The sequence below is a fragment of the Leucoraja erinacea genome, chromosome 17 (genome assembly GCF_028641065.1).
Source record: "Leucoraja erinacea ecotype New England chromosome 17, Leri_hhj_1, whole genome shotgun sequence".
NCBI lineage: Eukaryota > Metazoa > Chordata > Chondrichthyes > Rajiformes > Rajidae > Leucoraja > Leucoraja erinaceus.
In genome coordinates, this window is record NC_073393.1 from 26,865,895 (window position 1) to 26,882,832 (window position 16,938).

General features: G+C 41.0%; 1 protein-coding gene across 6 annotated transcripts in view; it reads right to left on the bottom strand.

The window, feature by feature from the left end:
- wwox (WW domain containing oxidoreductase) overlaps positions 1 to 16,938 on the bottom strand; it is a 977,325-nt gene that overhangs the window by 626,336 nt on the left and 334,051 nt on the right. For all 6 annotated transcript variants that reach the window (XM_055648843.1, XM_055648844.1, XM_055648848.1 and 3 more), the window contains exon 7: positions 611 to 796. In XM_055648843.1, coding sequence (XP_055504818.1) covers positions 611 to 796 — 186 coding nt within the window. The remainder of the gene's footprint in view (positions 1 to 610; positions 797 to 16,938) is intronic.

Below are 16,938 nucleotides of genomic sequence, written 5' to 3' on the forward strand. Positions count from 1 at the left end.
GGAGGAAAAGGATAGGTGACGTTTTGGTTCGGGACCCTTCCTGATAGGGTAAGAGGAGTAGAATAGTCGAGATGTTTGAAGTCTCGCCCACAGTTAGAGATAAAAAGGTCCAGTGAGTTTAAAGAAGGGTCCCATCCCAAAACGTCACCAATCCTTTTCCTCCAGAGATGCTGCCTGACCCGCGGAGTTACTCCAGCACATTTTTGTGTCTATCTCCAGCATAATTTGACTTTCTGCAACAGAAACAAAATAGGAAGCACCTAGATTTACTGATTATGCTCTAAAACTATTTCACAATCACTTTGAAAATGAAGCAAAATTGAGAATTACATTATGAGGAGAGGAAAACAGAATGGATGCTGTAAAATCAGAATTGGTAGGCTCAAAGATGTGGTGACTCTTTGCGTACTGGTCCCATTAGAGGATCTGCTATCATCTTTTACAATCATTCCACATTTTTTAATCTTTATTTCACTGTGGATGGCTTGATTGTATTCATGTATATCATTTTTTTTCTTTAACTGGATAGCACGCAAACAAAAAACTTCTCACAGCAGCTTGGAACATGTGACAATAATAATGAACTAAACTTAACTAATCTTCCACTAACCTGTGTGACTCAGAGGATACGATAATAACCCTTGCAGGTATTGAACGACGGAGAACGTCTTGAAGGAGCTGCACCAGGTAGAAATGTCCCAAGTGATTGACTTGAAAAGTGGTTTCAAGGCCATCCACTGTCAATTGCCACGGAGAACCAAACGCAGCGGCATTACAGATCAACACATGAAGGGATCTGTCGAGAGAACACAAGAGAAATATCTCAGAATCAAGAGCAGGTGAAAGAAAAGTTTTTTTTCTAGAAATAAAAGTGTCACTGGTAGAGCTGCTGCCTCATAGCGCCATAGAGACCCAGGTTTGATCCTGACCTCAGGTAATGCTTGCATGAAGTTTATACGTTCTCCCTGTGACTGCATAGGTTTCCTCTGGGTGCTCCTGGATCCTTAATGTACCAAAGATATGTGAGTTTGTCGGTTAATTGGCCCCTGTAAATTGCCCCCAGCACGTTAGGAAGTGGATTAGAAAGTGCGATAACATTGAACTAGTGTGAATGGGTGATCAATGGTCGGGTTGACTCGGTCTGAAGAAGGGTTTCGGCCCGAAACGTTGCCTATTTCCTTCGCTCCATAGATGCTGCTGCACCCGCTGAGTTTCTCCAGCTTTGTTGTGTAACGGTCGGGTTGACTTGTTGGGCCGATGGACCTGTTTACAAACTAAACACAAAGATAGCACCCGTGGCCATCCCACCTGAATATGCACCCATTTCTCCCTTTCCCCTTCCATTACATTCCTTCACATTTCACATTTCCACATCTTCTATCCTCATCTCACACCTTTTTATCTTTTTGTTTCTGGCCTTCGTTCAACCCTGACGAGCTACAAGTAAGTCTGAAGAAGGGTCCTGACCCGAAAAGCACCAATCCATGGTCTCCAGAGATGGAGCCGCTGAGTTACTACGGCATACTGTGTCTTTTATTTTGTAAACCAACATTTGCAGTTCCACGAGTCTAGTTTTTTATAAAATAAATTGACCTTGAGATATTGTGGACTGAAGCCTGAGTCGGATGTTTCCAGTTTTTTAGTTCCTGCTCGTTCCTGTGGCTTTTTCCCCCATCTTAAAATTCCATCTAGAAACTAATACACACCAAACAACAATGGGTGAATGGATGGATGCCTTCAGAGGAAAATGCTAAGATAAATCCTATCACTTTTTGTGACAAAGGTGTGCAATCACAGAATGAGCTGCATATATTTAAAATAAACTAGCAAAATCAATATGTTATTGCAGAAGAACAACAAACCCAACTGTACTAAAATTATTTCCAGAATCAGGCCATAAGGTCATAAGTGATGGGAGTGAAATTAAGCCATTCGGCCCATCAAGTCTATTCCACCAATCAATCATGGGTGATATATCTCCCCCTCCTAACCCCATTCTCTTGCCTTCTCCCCATAACCTCTGACACCTGTACTAATTAAGAATCTATCTATTTTTGACATAGAAATATCTACTGACTTTGCCTCCACAGCCTTCTATGGCAAAGAATTCCACAGATTCACATCCCTCTAACTAAATAAATTCCTTATAATCTCTTTCCTAAAAGAACTGGGGCTATGACCTCTAGCCCGAGACTCTCCCATTAATGGAAACATCATGTTTAAGAAGGAACTGCAGATGCTGGAAAATCGAAGGTACACAAAAATGCTGGAGAAACTCAGCGGGTGCAGCAGCATCTTTGGAGTGAAGGAAATAGGCAACGTTTCGGGCCGAAACCCTTCTTCAGACAGAAGACACGTTGCCTATTTCCTTCGCTCCATAGATGCTGCTGCACCCGCTGAGTTTCTCCAGCATTTTTGTGTACCAGTGGAAACATCATGTTGTTTTTTTGCATACTTTGAATAAAGAAGTGTGTACATTGCTTCATTCACAACCTTGGGCAGCGCCAGGAAGCCTGACGAACTACAAGGTGTTTTGTGGCAACCTGGAAAAACGCAGCAGCCAAATTCTGCTCAGGAAAGGTATGGTGCAGGGGTTCCCAACCTTTTTCGTCCCGTTTACCCCAGGCAACTTTAATAGCACATAACAATGTTATTTCACTTATTTATGAACAACTAATGATGAACAGAACCAAACTAAGTCAGTCAATGAGAAATAATATGTACAAATCCAAAATCGTCAAATTTACGCCCTGGGTAGGCGAAATTTAATCCAGGTTAGGAACCCTTGGTATAGGGGGACATGGGCCAAATGGGACTCCATTAGATAGGGCCTCTCGGTCAGCATGGACAAGTTGGGATGTAGGGACTTTTTTGGTATTCTATGACACTGTGACATCAATAAAAAAATTGTGTTGCTTGAGGTTCATCACTAATTCTGAAGCAGAGGGAATACAAATAGTTATAAAAACAGAACAGGCACATTGGAATAGGACCACTGCCCAGGTAAAGGATATATCCTAGCATATATCAACTATTTTGCTGGTGAAACTACACAGTATTTCTGTGCTTCTCTCAGTGCTGGAAATATCTCGAAATTCACAACATTCATTCTAGAAAGTGTAAAAGTTCACAAGGTACAGAAATAAATTTTTCTTTAAAAAGAAATGTCACAAACATTGTATAACCAAACATGTAATCTGTACCTAATTTTATTTCAAGCTATACATCTCAGCAGGCCATAATTGAGGTTATCAATCAAAATGTCACTGTACTGCATACGGAGCGCAGTAAGAAAATAAGCGCAACTAACATTTTGTTAAATTGTGTACAGATCTATACATTTCAGATGACTTGTCTTTCTTCCACGACTGTGGTAGTCACATTTTACTGACAGAAGTGAAACAATTCTTTCAGTATATTGATAATTTGGATGAGCTGCACCTTTTTAAAAGTTTAATGGTACCATTTTGAATTCATCCTCTGGTTTCTGAAGCCATGGACTAATAGATACAAATGCAATAACTAGATATGCTTTAAGGTACAACTATTCACTATCTAAAATACTGAAATGTTTGCACTGAGGGTATTATAAGGAGATCTGAAATGTTACAGAAATCAGTGGTGTTGTATTTCTCCTGCAGAGGGCATTGGCATTCATTCCAGGAACGGAGAAAATGGGTCTGTGGCATTTGGAGGGCTCTATGGTTCATTTAAAGTTCAAACCTGGTAGAGGACGCAATCATTGAGAACAACAACTCAAGTGTACAGTCCTTCGAGCAGTTTGCATATCAAGGTTGAGTCATGCTGCCTAAAATTAGGAATAAACAGTTACAAATGAAGCAGAGAGAGTGAGTAAGTTGGAAGGAAAGGACCAGCAACCCACTACATAGTTCTAATCTTTATGGATACCACTGTTATTCATTATTCACGGAACAAATTTATTCCAGAATTTCTGTTTTCAAATCCCCAATTGTGGCATAAATTTACCTGTCCTCACCACTTTTATCAACCTCAGACTAAACTAAACCAAGCAAAACAATGCAAAGTAATTTATCTGAATTTATTCACTTATGAAGATAAAATTATTGCTTCAATGTAATGTGCGATAAAGTAGTTACAAGTAATAGCAAAATGTGGATCTCTGAAAAATCCTAACAACCCAAGGGTCCTTTAAAAATTTATGAACATTTCATAAGAACAGTACTATATTTTCCATAATGGTAATTTTACAACGAGAACAAAATGAAGCATTTAATTTGTGCACATAAATGGAGGACTTCAATTTCAGATTTTTATTGTTATTAATATTATGCTGAATAAGTCATATTCTGCAGAAGTCTGTCCCAATGTCCGTCAAACTGCAGCCAAGAAAAATAAACAGATTTTCAATGATGTCTTCTGCAATGATTTAAAGGAATCAACAAAAATAAAGCTTTTTTCATTTTGACTATTTATAAATCATTGAACTACTTTCATGCCTTCTTTAATTCATAATCTACTTGCAAAATTATAAAATATTACAAATTAATTAATTACAAAACACTAACATTTTACAGCATTTCACACAGGCATATAGGACAACACAGTGGCCCAATGCCAGAGACCCAGGTTTGATCCTGAACTTGAGTGTTGTTTGTGTGGAATTTGCACGTTCTCTCTGTGACCGCATGGTATTCCTCCAAGCACTCTGGCTTCCTCCCACATTACAAAGATGTGCCGCTTTGTAAGCTGATTGGCCACTGTAAAGTATCCTTAGTGTATAAGAAAGTGGGATAACATGGAACTAATGTGAACGGCTGAACGATGGTCAGGGTAGACTCGGTGGGCCAAAGGGCCTGTTTCCATGCTGTATCTTTCAATCATCAATCAATATGTCCATTGGCTGTCGGACCTAGCCAGATCCACTTTATTCCTGTTTGTTCTTTCTAGGTTTGATGATGCATAAAGCCCAACCCAAAATTCTAGATGGAAATTTAGTCAGACACAAATACTTCAATCATTCCTCCTTAACCCATTTTCCCTCAATTGTTATGCAACATTTAAGGTAACCATTGCAGACCTATTTTTACACAAGCATCAATTTAGGATACTATTTCTCAAAGAGGGCAATGAGAGAATTTTCATATTCAATCCTTCTAGGAGAGATGTATTCCTATAAAAATCAATGGACACAAAGATAAAGATCCATTGAGGGAACACTTTGCTGCATTAGATAGAGGGAGAGGAACACGGTTGCTATATTTCTTTCACATTTAATTTCTGATGTTTTCAATATTATTTCTAAATTCATTATTAAAGCAAGGGACAAATTGCATTCAAAATGGCTGAATGTCTGAAGAAGGGTCCCGACCCAAAATGTCATCTATCCACATTCTCCTGATCTATACCTGACCAGCTGAATTACTCCAGCGATAAACACAAAAAGCTGGAGTAACTCAGCGGGACAGGCAGCATCTCAGGAGAGAAGGAATGGGTGGTGTTTCGGGTCGAGATCCTTCTTCAGAGTTACTCCAGCACTCTATCTTTTCTAAACCAGCTGCCGCTCCATGTTTCTGCCGAACACTTTAATAAGTTTCAGATAGGAATAAAAGGTGGATTCTCTAATTGAAAATGTACAACCATGTCCCTAGTACCCTCATCTTTTCAACATTTCAATAAAATATTTCAATGAATGGACCACAAATTAAAGTTTCCACCTATGATCGGGAAGGTACAAAGGGCATAAATAGTAAGCAAACATAATAATAGCTCAGAACTGAGGTAGCGATCATTACAAACCATCAATAAATGGCACAAAGATGATCAAAAAGCCTAATGATTTTAGCTCAAAGAGATTAGAATTCAAAAGTGAGGATATTCAAATTCAGAAGTGAGTTGTGCATAGCCTTTGAGTTTTAGGACAGTTGTCAGAAAAGATGCAATGCCTTAAGGGACTCCAATTGAAATATATTGGATTAATACCGGTGTATAAAGAGTTAAAATATAGCAGGTCATGAAAACTTGACTTGTATTCTCTCAAGACTAAAGGGCTGATCTAATTGAGGAGTTTAAGATGGTAATAGGTTTTGATTGGGAAGATGCTGAGAAAAAGATACTGTACATACAGAGAAAATATTTATTTTCATGGAAGGATCGCAAGGAAATCAGGACATACTTCTTCGTGTACAAAGGATAGCGGAAATATGAATTTTCCTCCATCAAAGGGTTACATATGCTCCGGGAATTGTAATTTTGAAAAATTAGATTAATAGATTTTTTTTTAAGGAAAAATGTCAAGGGATATGAAATAAAGATGAGTAAATGAAGTTAAGGTATAGATCAACCATGATCTAATTGAATGGCAGAGGAGGCTCAAGGGGCTGATACTTCTCATACTTAAAGATTGCAAAGGTGAAACATATGATCTGAGAGTAAAATACTTTAAAAAATTCCAAACAATTTCAAACATGCATTCCATAAACAAACTAATTGACTTTTGTATTGGTTTGTGTCCTAAAAAGTTTCCATATTATTGGGGCTAATCAATGGGATAAATGGCTTTGAAGGGTTATTGAGCCGAGGATTCGGAAAAAAGATTAACTAATATCCTCAGAGACTGTCGTTAACCCAGTGCTTCAGGGATTGGGTGATTCCAACTATGTGTTAATTCATCTCCCTAAAACCTCCAGGCTCAGTTACTCCTCCTTGACAGTTCTTTCATCTTAGTTCTCAGTCGTCAAAGGTGAACAAGTTGAACAAATGAAAGACAAATTGCTGGAGTAACTCAGCAGGTCAGGCAGCGTCTCTGGAGAACATGGATAGGTGACATTTCAGGTTGGGATCTTCCTCAAAAAATGCCTAAAACATTAAGAAAGGACATATGAAATATTAAAGTTAAATTAAGTCTATTTTGTAACTATCCTTAATTAAAACACAAAACTTGCAATTAGTTAATAGTACAAATTATTTTCTTCAGCAAAATACAAAGTGCTGGAGGAACTCAATGGGTCAGGCAGCATCTGGAGAGGGAATGGACAGGCAATGTTTCAGGTCAGGATTCCTTTTCACCTACTTTTTTGTCTTCAAATATGCCAAAAGAGGAATTTCATATGCACAGAATCCACCATATCTTAAAACATTTGTCAATTAAGCATGGAAGGCATGTGAGGGACAATTTAACACTGATGTTGCAATATTCATAATACTGAGTCAGGCTTTCAATAACCTCCAAATGGTGAACAGATTTTGTACAATACCTGTTCTTCCATTAAATGACTGGTTTAATGACAAAATAAAAAGGGTTTTACTCAAAGCATAAGCAGCCAGTGATCATGCAAGGCATCAGGAGAGAATATTTGAAGATTAGTTAACAACAGGAACTCAGTGACACAAGTACTTCGAACATTGAACAGTACAGCACTGATGCAGGCCCTTTGGCCCACAATGTTTGTGCTGAACATGACACCAAGTTAAAAATGGTAGAATGAAGGGCATGCTCAGCTGCTCACGGAGAACAACATGTTGAAAGAAACTGAACAAAAGGAAAAAGCAAATTGTGGAAAAAACTTTTATTTTGAATGAACTGGATAGAATTATTGATTCATAAGAATGCAAACAGGCCCTCCAGCCCAACTCGTTCATGAAAACTAAGATGCTCCATCTAAAAAATCAGGAGGGCAAAAAGGATACATGAGAAAGCTGGTTGATTAGATAAAGGAAAATACATTGCTATTTTTCTGCCATTATTATACAGTACATGAAAGATGTACAGGATACAAGATGGCACCAAAAACAAGGCAACTCTTGTATATTTCCTCAGCGTAATCTACTATTTTACATACTTGTACTTACGTCTTATTGCATCTAATGTATAGTAAGATTGTTTTCTGAACTGTATGCAAACACGTAATTTCACTGCACCTAGATACATGTGAAATAAAGTAGCATTGAACCATTGAAGCTAGTCCCATCTGCATGTGTTTGGCCCATGTCCCTCGAAACCTTTCCTATCCATGTACCTGTCCAAGTGTCTTTTAAATGTTATTGGATCTACCAATAAATCTACCAAGGAAGACATCACATTATTTCTACCAAACATCTGAATCATGAATCAATGTGGAATAAATACCCCAGTGTAACTCGTCATACATTTACCAATCCACCTGAAGCAAATTCAGATTTGCCATCTTTTTGAAAGTGCTTTGAACCACTGCAGAGATCAGCCCAGAATAAGCTCTGTCAATATTGTCTCAAAGCTGCAGATGTATGTCCACAGATAATGTTTGACTACTTTGACCCCGTGTTTGCTCTGAAAATGCTGAAGCTTAGAACTGACACTTGTGAGCTCAAATCTAAATGGACCATTTCAGGGTCCAATATTAAGCGGATGAATTGGATATATTGTATTAATGTACACAAATCAACAAGGGCATCATTATTGATTAACTAGATTTTTTTTTAATGGAAAACCAACCGTATCAAATAATGTGTGTGTTTTCAATAACCATGAAATAACACAAGAATGAATTGAACCAGAGGTCAAATAACTGAAAATATACCATGATTACATACAATGAAATATAAACGAAGGAACATAAATGTCAAGGAAGGTTAGATTATGTATATTTGACCAAGATCCTTGTTCTCGGTTTGTTCTCAGCCACATTCAGTTTCTTAACATAAAATGCCACTGCTTTGCAGCATTCAGACTCATCTTTATGATCATTTTTTAATATATTCTATGTGAATCAATGTGCAGGCCATGCATTATAAAACCATTGATTTGGACCTGAGTCTTCTGCAAGGCATTGGGAGATATAGCATTTGACTCCAATCAAAGGCAGTCACCATTCTATTCTCTTGCATCACAATTAAACAAAAGTCTGAGTTTATTAGGAGATCAACTTAATTTCAAGTATTGGTATTGACCTTATTATGGTCATTTGTACCAAGATGCAGTGACTGGCCTGATAGAATAAAATTCATAATTACTGTATGTTTATTTGTGTGTTATAATGCTGTAAAGCTGCAGCAAGTAAGAATGTAATTGTTCCATTGCTGGTATATTTGACAATTAAACACTTTTGACTCCACACAAGTACATTCAAATTATATAAAAGGTCCAAAATAAAAAATGCCAGAGTGCAGATTTTAGTGTCACAGCATGAGAGTGTTAATTACAGAGAAAATGTCCAAGGACCGCAATGAGGTAGGTTGGAAGATCAGGACAACATCCTAGCTTCTGGGAGGGCTGCTCAATTATCTGGTAACAGCAGGAAAGGAGATGTTCCTTAATCTGTGGAACATGTTTTCAAACGTCTGCCTGAAAGATCAGAAAGACTCAAGTAGCGAGCTGGCCTCACTCCTTTAGCCTATCACCTTTAATAAATAATGGTATGCTGAAGAAATATTTTAAAATATATTTGACATATAATAAAACAAATAATACTTTCGAAGTGTTAGTGAACTACTGCAGTAGTTTGCTAGCGCTTTTAAAGTTTTATTTTATTTTTATTATATATATATATGTATATGTTTGGACTTTGGTCATCAGAGCTACAACGTGGAAACACGCCCTTCCAACCACCGAGTCTGCGCCGAAGAGCAATCACCCCCTACACTAGCACTATCCTACACATTTGGGACAATTTCCCAATTTTACCAAAACCAATTAACTTACAAACCTATGTAGGAAGGAACTGCAGATGCTGTTTTAAATCCGAAGATAAACACAAAAAGCTGGAGTAACTCCGCGGGACAGGCAGCACCTCTGGAGAGAAGGAATGAGTGATGTTTCGGGTCGAGACACCTTCTTCAGACCTTCAATCCTGTACATCTTTCTAGTGTGGGAAGAAAGCGGAACACCCAGAGAAAACCCATGCAGTCACAGGGAGAACGTACAAACTCTGTACAGACAGAACCCTTGGTCAGGATCGAACCTAGGTCTCTGGCACTGCAAGGCAGCAAATCTACCTCTGTGCCACTGTGCCGCCCTTTCATTTATCAGGATTTTCCACTTGGGAGATTTTGGTCATGGTATTCGAATTCAGTAAACTTTGAGATGGCTACTTGACCTAATTGCTCTGTATTAATAGACTAAGTTAGGTGAATTATAAGTCAGGTCAATTCAAGTCAACTTTATTTGTCACATACACATACAAGATGTACAGTGAAATGAAAGTGGCAATGCTTGCGTGATTTTGCAAAACTACAGAACAGAACAGATCCAGTATTTACATTTTTAAAAAAGACACAACAGTTGCGCCCTGGTGAGATCAGAGTTTACAGTCCTGATGGCTTGAGGAAAGAAACTCCATCACATCCTCTCTGTTTTCACAGCGTGACAGCGGAGGCGCTTGCCTGATCGTAGCAGCTGGAACAGTCCGTTGCTGGGGTGGTAGGGGTCCTTCATGATCTTGCTGGCTCTGGATCTGCACCTCCTGGTGTATAGGTCCTGCAGTGGGGGAAGTGTAGTTCCCGTGGTACGTTCGGCCGAACGCACTACTCTCTGCAGAGCTTTTGCCAAACCAGATTGAGATGTTTCCGATACTTTCTATAGCACCAGGGTAGAAAGATTGATGGATCTTCAGAGAGACTCTGAATTTCCTCAGCTGCCTGAGGTGGTAAATGCACTGCCTTGCCTTTCTCACCAGTGTGGCAGTGTGTGTTGGCCATGTAGACTCGCAGGTATTTAAAGCTGCTCACCATATCCACAGAAGCCCCATTAATCCCCAATGGCGTGTACGTCCGCGGTTGTAGTGCCCTTCTAAAGTCCACAATTTGCTCCATAGTTTTTGTGACATTCAAATGTCACAATGGTGTGATTCTGACACCATAGTGCCAGGTCAGCCACCTCCTCCAGGTAGGCCTTCTCAATGTTATCGGAGATCAGGCCGACCACCACTGCGTCATCAGCAAACTTAATGATGCAGTTGGAGCTGAACCTGACCACACAGCATGTGTGTACAGGGAGTACAGTTGGGGGCTGAGGACGCAACCCTGGGGAGATCCTGTGTTCAGGGTGAGGGGGTTGGAGGTATGTCTACCCATCTTGACCACCTGGGGCCTGGTGGTCAATAAGTCCAGGACCCAGGCACACAGGGGAGTGTTCAGTCCCAGTTCTAGCAGTTTATCAGCAAGTCTGGTGGGGACTATGGTGTTGATAGCTGAACTGAAATCAATGAACAGCATCACACAAAAAGTTGGGACCACTGGCCAGTCCATCTCCGGCTTTGACCTCCCTACCGTTGAAGGGATCTATCGTAGTCGCTGTCACAAAAAGGCAGCCAAAATCATCAAAGACCCACACCATATTGGCCACACATTCATTTCACCATTGCCATCAGGAAGAAGGTACAGGAGCCTGAAAACTGTAACGTCCAGGTTCAGGAACAGCTTCTTCCCTAGCCATTCACATATTCCGTCTCACTAGCCAGCGCACTGACGATGTTGTTGCCAGCCGGCGAGCTAGGGGTGTTGTTACCCGCCTCAAATCATGCATAGAAAGAGTTCAGGTCATCAGCTAAGGAGGTGCCAGCACACATGGTTGAGGGGAGGGCTGCTCCAGTAATTAGTTATAGTCGGTAGTCCCTGCCAAAGGCGTCTGGTGTCCAATCTGCTGTTCTGTCTGCAACTCCATCCAGGCCCTGTACCTCCTTTTTGCGTCCTTCACCGCCCTTCGCAGCCTATAGGACTCTGACTTGTAGTCACCCATGTTGCCAGATGCCAGGCCGGAGTTGTAAGCTGTGGTGTGAGCATTCAAAGCAACAGGAATGGACCTGTCAACCCAGGGCTTTTGTTAGGAAAAAAGCTAACCTTTACCGTGGGGATGATGTTGTCAGCTAGTGTTGCTATGAAGTCCATGACAGCTTCCGCAGACTCACTAACGTCTCTGGACCTTGATTGGAAGATATTCCAGTCAACATCACTCAGTGCACCCTGTAGCATGGCCTCTGAATGGTCAGATCACCGCTTTACGTCCCTCGTCACTACCGTTTCCCGCACTATTCGCTGTTTATACTCCGGCAGCAGGAAAATGGCGGCGTGGTCAAATTTCCCAAAAGGAGGGAGAGAAATGGCCTTGTATCCTCTCCTGAATGGTGTGTAACAGTGGTCCAAAGTTCTTTCAACCCCCCCGTTGACACTTGTGATGTGTTGGCAGGTTAGGCATAACTTTTTTGAAGTTTGCCTTATTGAAATCCCCAGCCAAAAGCGTCAGGATGCTTGTTCTGATGCTGTCATAACACATTGTGTAGGACCGATAGTACCGTGTCGGTGTCTGCATGCGGTGGTATGTAGACAGCTGTTATGATGACGGCATGAGATCATCAGATGCTCCTGGGCTGACGAGTTGGTACAAGAAAACGTCTTAATATTCTTAGGGTTGCACTGGTTGTTGTTGGTCATGAAGTAAACCCCTCCATCCTTAGATTTTCCAGACTCTTCCATTCTATCCGCACAAAAAACAGAGAAGGACTCAGTTGTGCATATTACTTGATTAGGCACCAGCCATGTCTCTGTCAGACAAAAGATGTTACAGTCTCTTGCGTCCCGCTGGAATCTAATCCTCGCCCTGAGATAATCCATCTTGTTTTCCAGGGATTGGACATTAGCAAGAAGAATGCTGGGCAGAGGTGGATGGTAGGCTTGAGCTCTTAGCCTGTTCCGAATCCCCCCACCCCCCCAGTTACCTCGATGTCTTTTCCGACTTTTTCCCAGAGACACGCTCCCATTGTTGTTGCTGCGGCTCGCTCTTAAGGGGCTGTCGCACTGTGGCGACCTAATTGGCGAGTTTAGAAGAGTTTAGGAGAGTTTGAAAAAGTGTCATGTTGAAGACCTTCTTCGACTATGTAGAAGACCTCCTTCAACTATAGCTTCGACTAGCTTCTGGAAGATTGGACACCGAATAGTGGAGAGTGAAGAGGACCTCCATCGATCTCCTTCGACCTGCCTTCAACTATGTTGAAGACTATCTACGACTACCTTTGACTACCGTTGATTACCTTCGACTACCCTCGAATAACATGCCAACCTACTACGACCTACTTCGACTAAACCTACCAGTAAAAAAATATTGATTTTTTCCATGGCGACCTTTTTTTACTCGCGGGCAGTTTTCAGCATGTTAAAAAAACCTCGCGACCGAGCTGAGGCCTCGAGTACGCAGGGACTACTCTCGAGCATAAAGGAGCATTACAAAGACCTCCTAGGGCCTCGTGTTGACCAGGCTGTGAGTCGAGGGCAAACTCTTCTAAACTCACCAATTAGGTCGCCGCAGTGGAACAGCCTTTTTATGATTTCTGCCGACCACGATGGATCGGTGGATAAAGTGTCCAAAAAACCTTGGGTTATGCTAAAAATTTAAGTTTAAAAGTGTTTTTCGATCGTAGAGTGTTAGTGCTGATATTAGCAGCAAGAAAGATATTAAAAATAAACATCTATATATTACTAAAGGTAAGATCTTGACGGCTTTTGACTCACTGCAATGTGATTTCCAAGAGGACGTCGCCACTTACGGCCGTCATTTTTGGCCACCTCTCTGAGCCCCCCTCCGCTGGACTGGACCGGAGGATTTTTCTCATCGATGAAAAATCAGAGACATATTAATGTTTTAAAAACATTTGCCATTCTCTCTGCTGCCCCTGCTGGTGGGAGGAGGGAGGGACTATAAAACCCGGAAGTGGTGTTCCTCACTCAGTCTCTGTAAGATGGAGGAAGCGAGAGGGTCACGTCTCTCTGAGCGCTGAATAACACTAAACACATGTCCACTAACCTGTGAGTGCCCTTAATATGGTTTGAAAAGGAAAATATGGTTGGTTTTTGAAGTAAAAAGGTACTGCAAATGGTTGTTTGGGGGGTTTTGGTTGAAGTAATAATAATAATAATAATACATTTTATTTGTGGGCGCCTTTCAAGAGTCTCAAGGACACCTTACAAAAATTTAGCAAGTAGAGGAAAAACATGTAAGCAGAATGAAATAAATAGTAGAGACATGACTAGTAAACAAATTAAAGACAAATTAAAGACAGGATTCAATTCAAAACACAATATGAGGCAATTCAAGCACAGATGAAAAGGGAGGTGGCTAAGGATAGGCAGAGGTGAAGAGATGGGTCTTGAGGCGGGACTGGAAGATGGTGAGGGAAATTGCGGATCAGTTGGGGGAGGGCACTGCAAATGGTTGTTTGGGGGTTTTGGGTTGAAGTAAAAAGGCACTGCAAATGGTTGTTTAGGGGTTTTGGGTTGAAGTAAAATGGCACTCCAAATGGTTGTTTGGGGGTTTGGGTTGAAGTAAAAAGGCACTGCAAATGGTTGTTTGGGGGTTTGGGTTGAAGTAAAAAGGCACTGCAAATGGTTGTTTGGGGGGTTTGGGTTGAAGTAAAAAGGCACTGCAAATGGTTGTTTGGGGGTTTTGGATTGAAGTGAAAAGGTGCTGCAGATGGTTGCTTGGGGGTTTTGGGTTGAAGTGAAAAGGCACTCCAAATGGTTGCTTGGGGGTTTTGGGTTGAAGTGAAAAGGCACTGCAAATGGTTGTTTGTCTAAACTTGACAACTTCCTGTTTGCACTATATGGATTTTAGATAAAACGCTACCACTGTGATTTTTGGCATCTTACTCAGTCCCCATCCGCTCATCAGGTGCAGAGGATTCTACCCATCAATGAAAAATAAAAATGTTATTAGTGTTTAAAAAATGTTGAGAATCTCTCTCCTGTCAATCACGACATAAAGGCCACACCTGTGTCTGAGCTGTGAATTAACTGAACACACTGAATGTCTACTGAACTGTGAGTGTGGTGCTTTTGTGTGGTTAAATGGTGGTTTTATGGTGATTTCACCCTGCTTGAAATGGTATGAAACTGCATTTGAATGTGGTGGCCTTGCACTCTGCATGAAAGGTATGAAACTGCATTTGAATTTTGTGGCCTTGCACCCTACTTGAAATGGTATGAAACTGCACTTGAATTTGATGGCCTTGCACCCTGCTTGAAGTGGTATGAAACTGCACTTGAATTTGGTGGCCTTGCATCCTGCTTGAAGTGGTTGGATACTGCACTTGAATTCGGTGACCTAGCACCTTGCTTGAAGTGGTAAGGAACTGCACTTGAATTTGGGGACCTTGCACCCTGCTTGAAATGGTAGGGAAATGGATTTGAATTTGGTAGCCTTGCACTCTGCTTGAAATGGAATTTCAAGGAATAGCCGTGAGTCAACTGCCAGCCCACCAGCCGTGAGTGAGCTGCCAGCACTTCAGGCTTGAGAAACTGAACTGCCACCCCAAGAATCCATTTGGCCCACAATGTCCATACTAGCCCTCTGGAGACCAGTAGTCCCTGCAGCCGACAACACCCATACCAGTGCTCCAGAAAGCCCCCCCCCCTCCCCCCCACACTGCCTACCAATATTGGAATTGGTGGAGGTGGAATATTGCATCAGGGGACCAGCCCTCCCGTGTGAACATGGGACCCAACGGGTCCCACTTAGTCTAGTAATAGTTTTTAAAAAATGCAAAATCGCCTTTGAGCTACCACGACGGTGACTGGACCCGGCCGCCCATCTTATCGAAAAATATCGCAATCTTAACATGAAATAAGAATAAAACCTCCCTCCTTTACAACCTTTTTCACAGCCCAGTCTTTCTCAAAGTCTCAAGGAATTGTCCGAAGAACTTACTGACCTCAACTAGAAACCAATATTTGAAAACTTAAAATATTTATTTGCTAATACAATCAGTATTATAAAAAGAATAGCAAAGATGTTCAAACTGGATAGCATGATTTTTGGCAGGAATAGTTTTTCCACATGGTATCTCGTTCACTGAATACATATTTAATTTAATTGCATTGGTATGAAAGCATAGTCTAGGCGCACATTGAATTTCTTTGCAAAGAAAATAGCATATTTTAAATTTGACAGATGTCTATTTTTTAATAATGATAATAATTCAAGAGTGCAGAGAAATTCAGTAAACAGTTTTTCACCCAGGGCATAATCTGTCAGAATCTGAAAAATCAGACTTGACACAGTTCCCATGTTTCACTTCTTGTGAGGGAGAACAGCATGTTGGGTTAAGAAAAATAAAAGAGGCATGTCCAGATAAAACAGGATTACTGCCAAGCATGGCATTAGCACAATCCAAATAAGAAAGAGGTTAGATGGAAAGTGTTAGAGACTGTTCAAAATCTCGCTTCTGAGAACAACTTAAATACAAATTACAAGTGTATACACATTTAAAATACAAAAGCGATGCATCATAAAATGGGGAATGGGAATTATAGCACTCATTGCAGATACAGTTCAGTGAAAGGAATTCATGTGCATCTCTTCTATGGATGGCCTACAGCCCAGACCACCCAACTACATCGAAACCTATAACAGGTTGCTTAAGTGCCAATTATTAACACTGGCAGTCACGTCTACGAATCATTGTTTATAAAAATGGCTGTAATTAGGCTGTAATTATGGTTGTAATTATCAATTATTAATGACTGAAAACAAAGGTGGTAAGTGGTACCTTGGCTTGTTCTTGTCATCAATGAAGTCAGCTTTAACTTCATCTGGTCTTTCATGTGAAAAGACCATTGACTCAAGCCACATTTGTAGGCTTGAACACACTGTTTCCACTAACGTTACAATGTACTAAGAAATAAGCAATGCATTGTCATTGGTTGTCTCTTTCAGCTCCAGCATTAAATTGGGACTAGAAATACTATTCATCTCAACGTAGGGGAGAGGGGATGAGGGGGATAAGGGGAAGTGGGGGAGCAGCGGAAGTGGGAGAGGGGAAGGAACGAGGAGGAATGGGGGGGGGGGGGAAAGGGGGAATGGGGAAGGGAAGGATGTTGGGATGGGGGGGGGGGGATGGGGGGTGGTGGGATGGGGAAAAGGGGGACGAGCGAGGGGGGAAGAGGGTGAGGAGGAGAAAGGGAAGGAGAAAAAAGGAGGAATAGGTACGGGAAGGG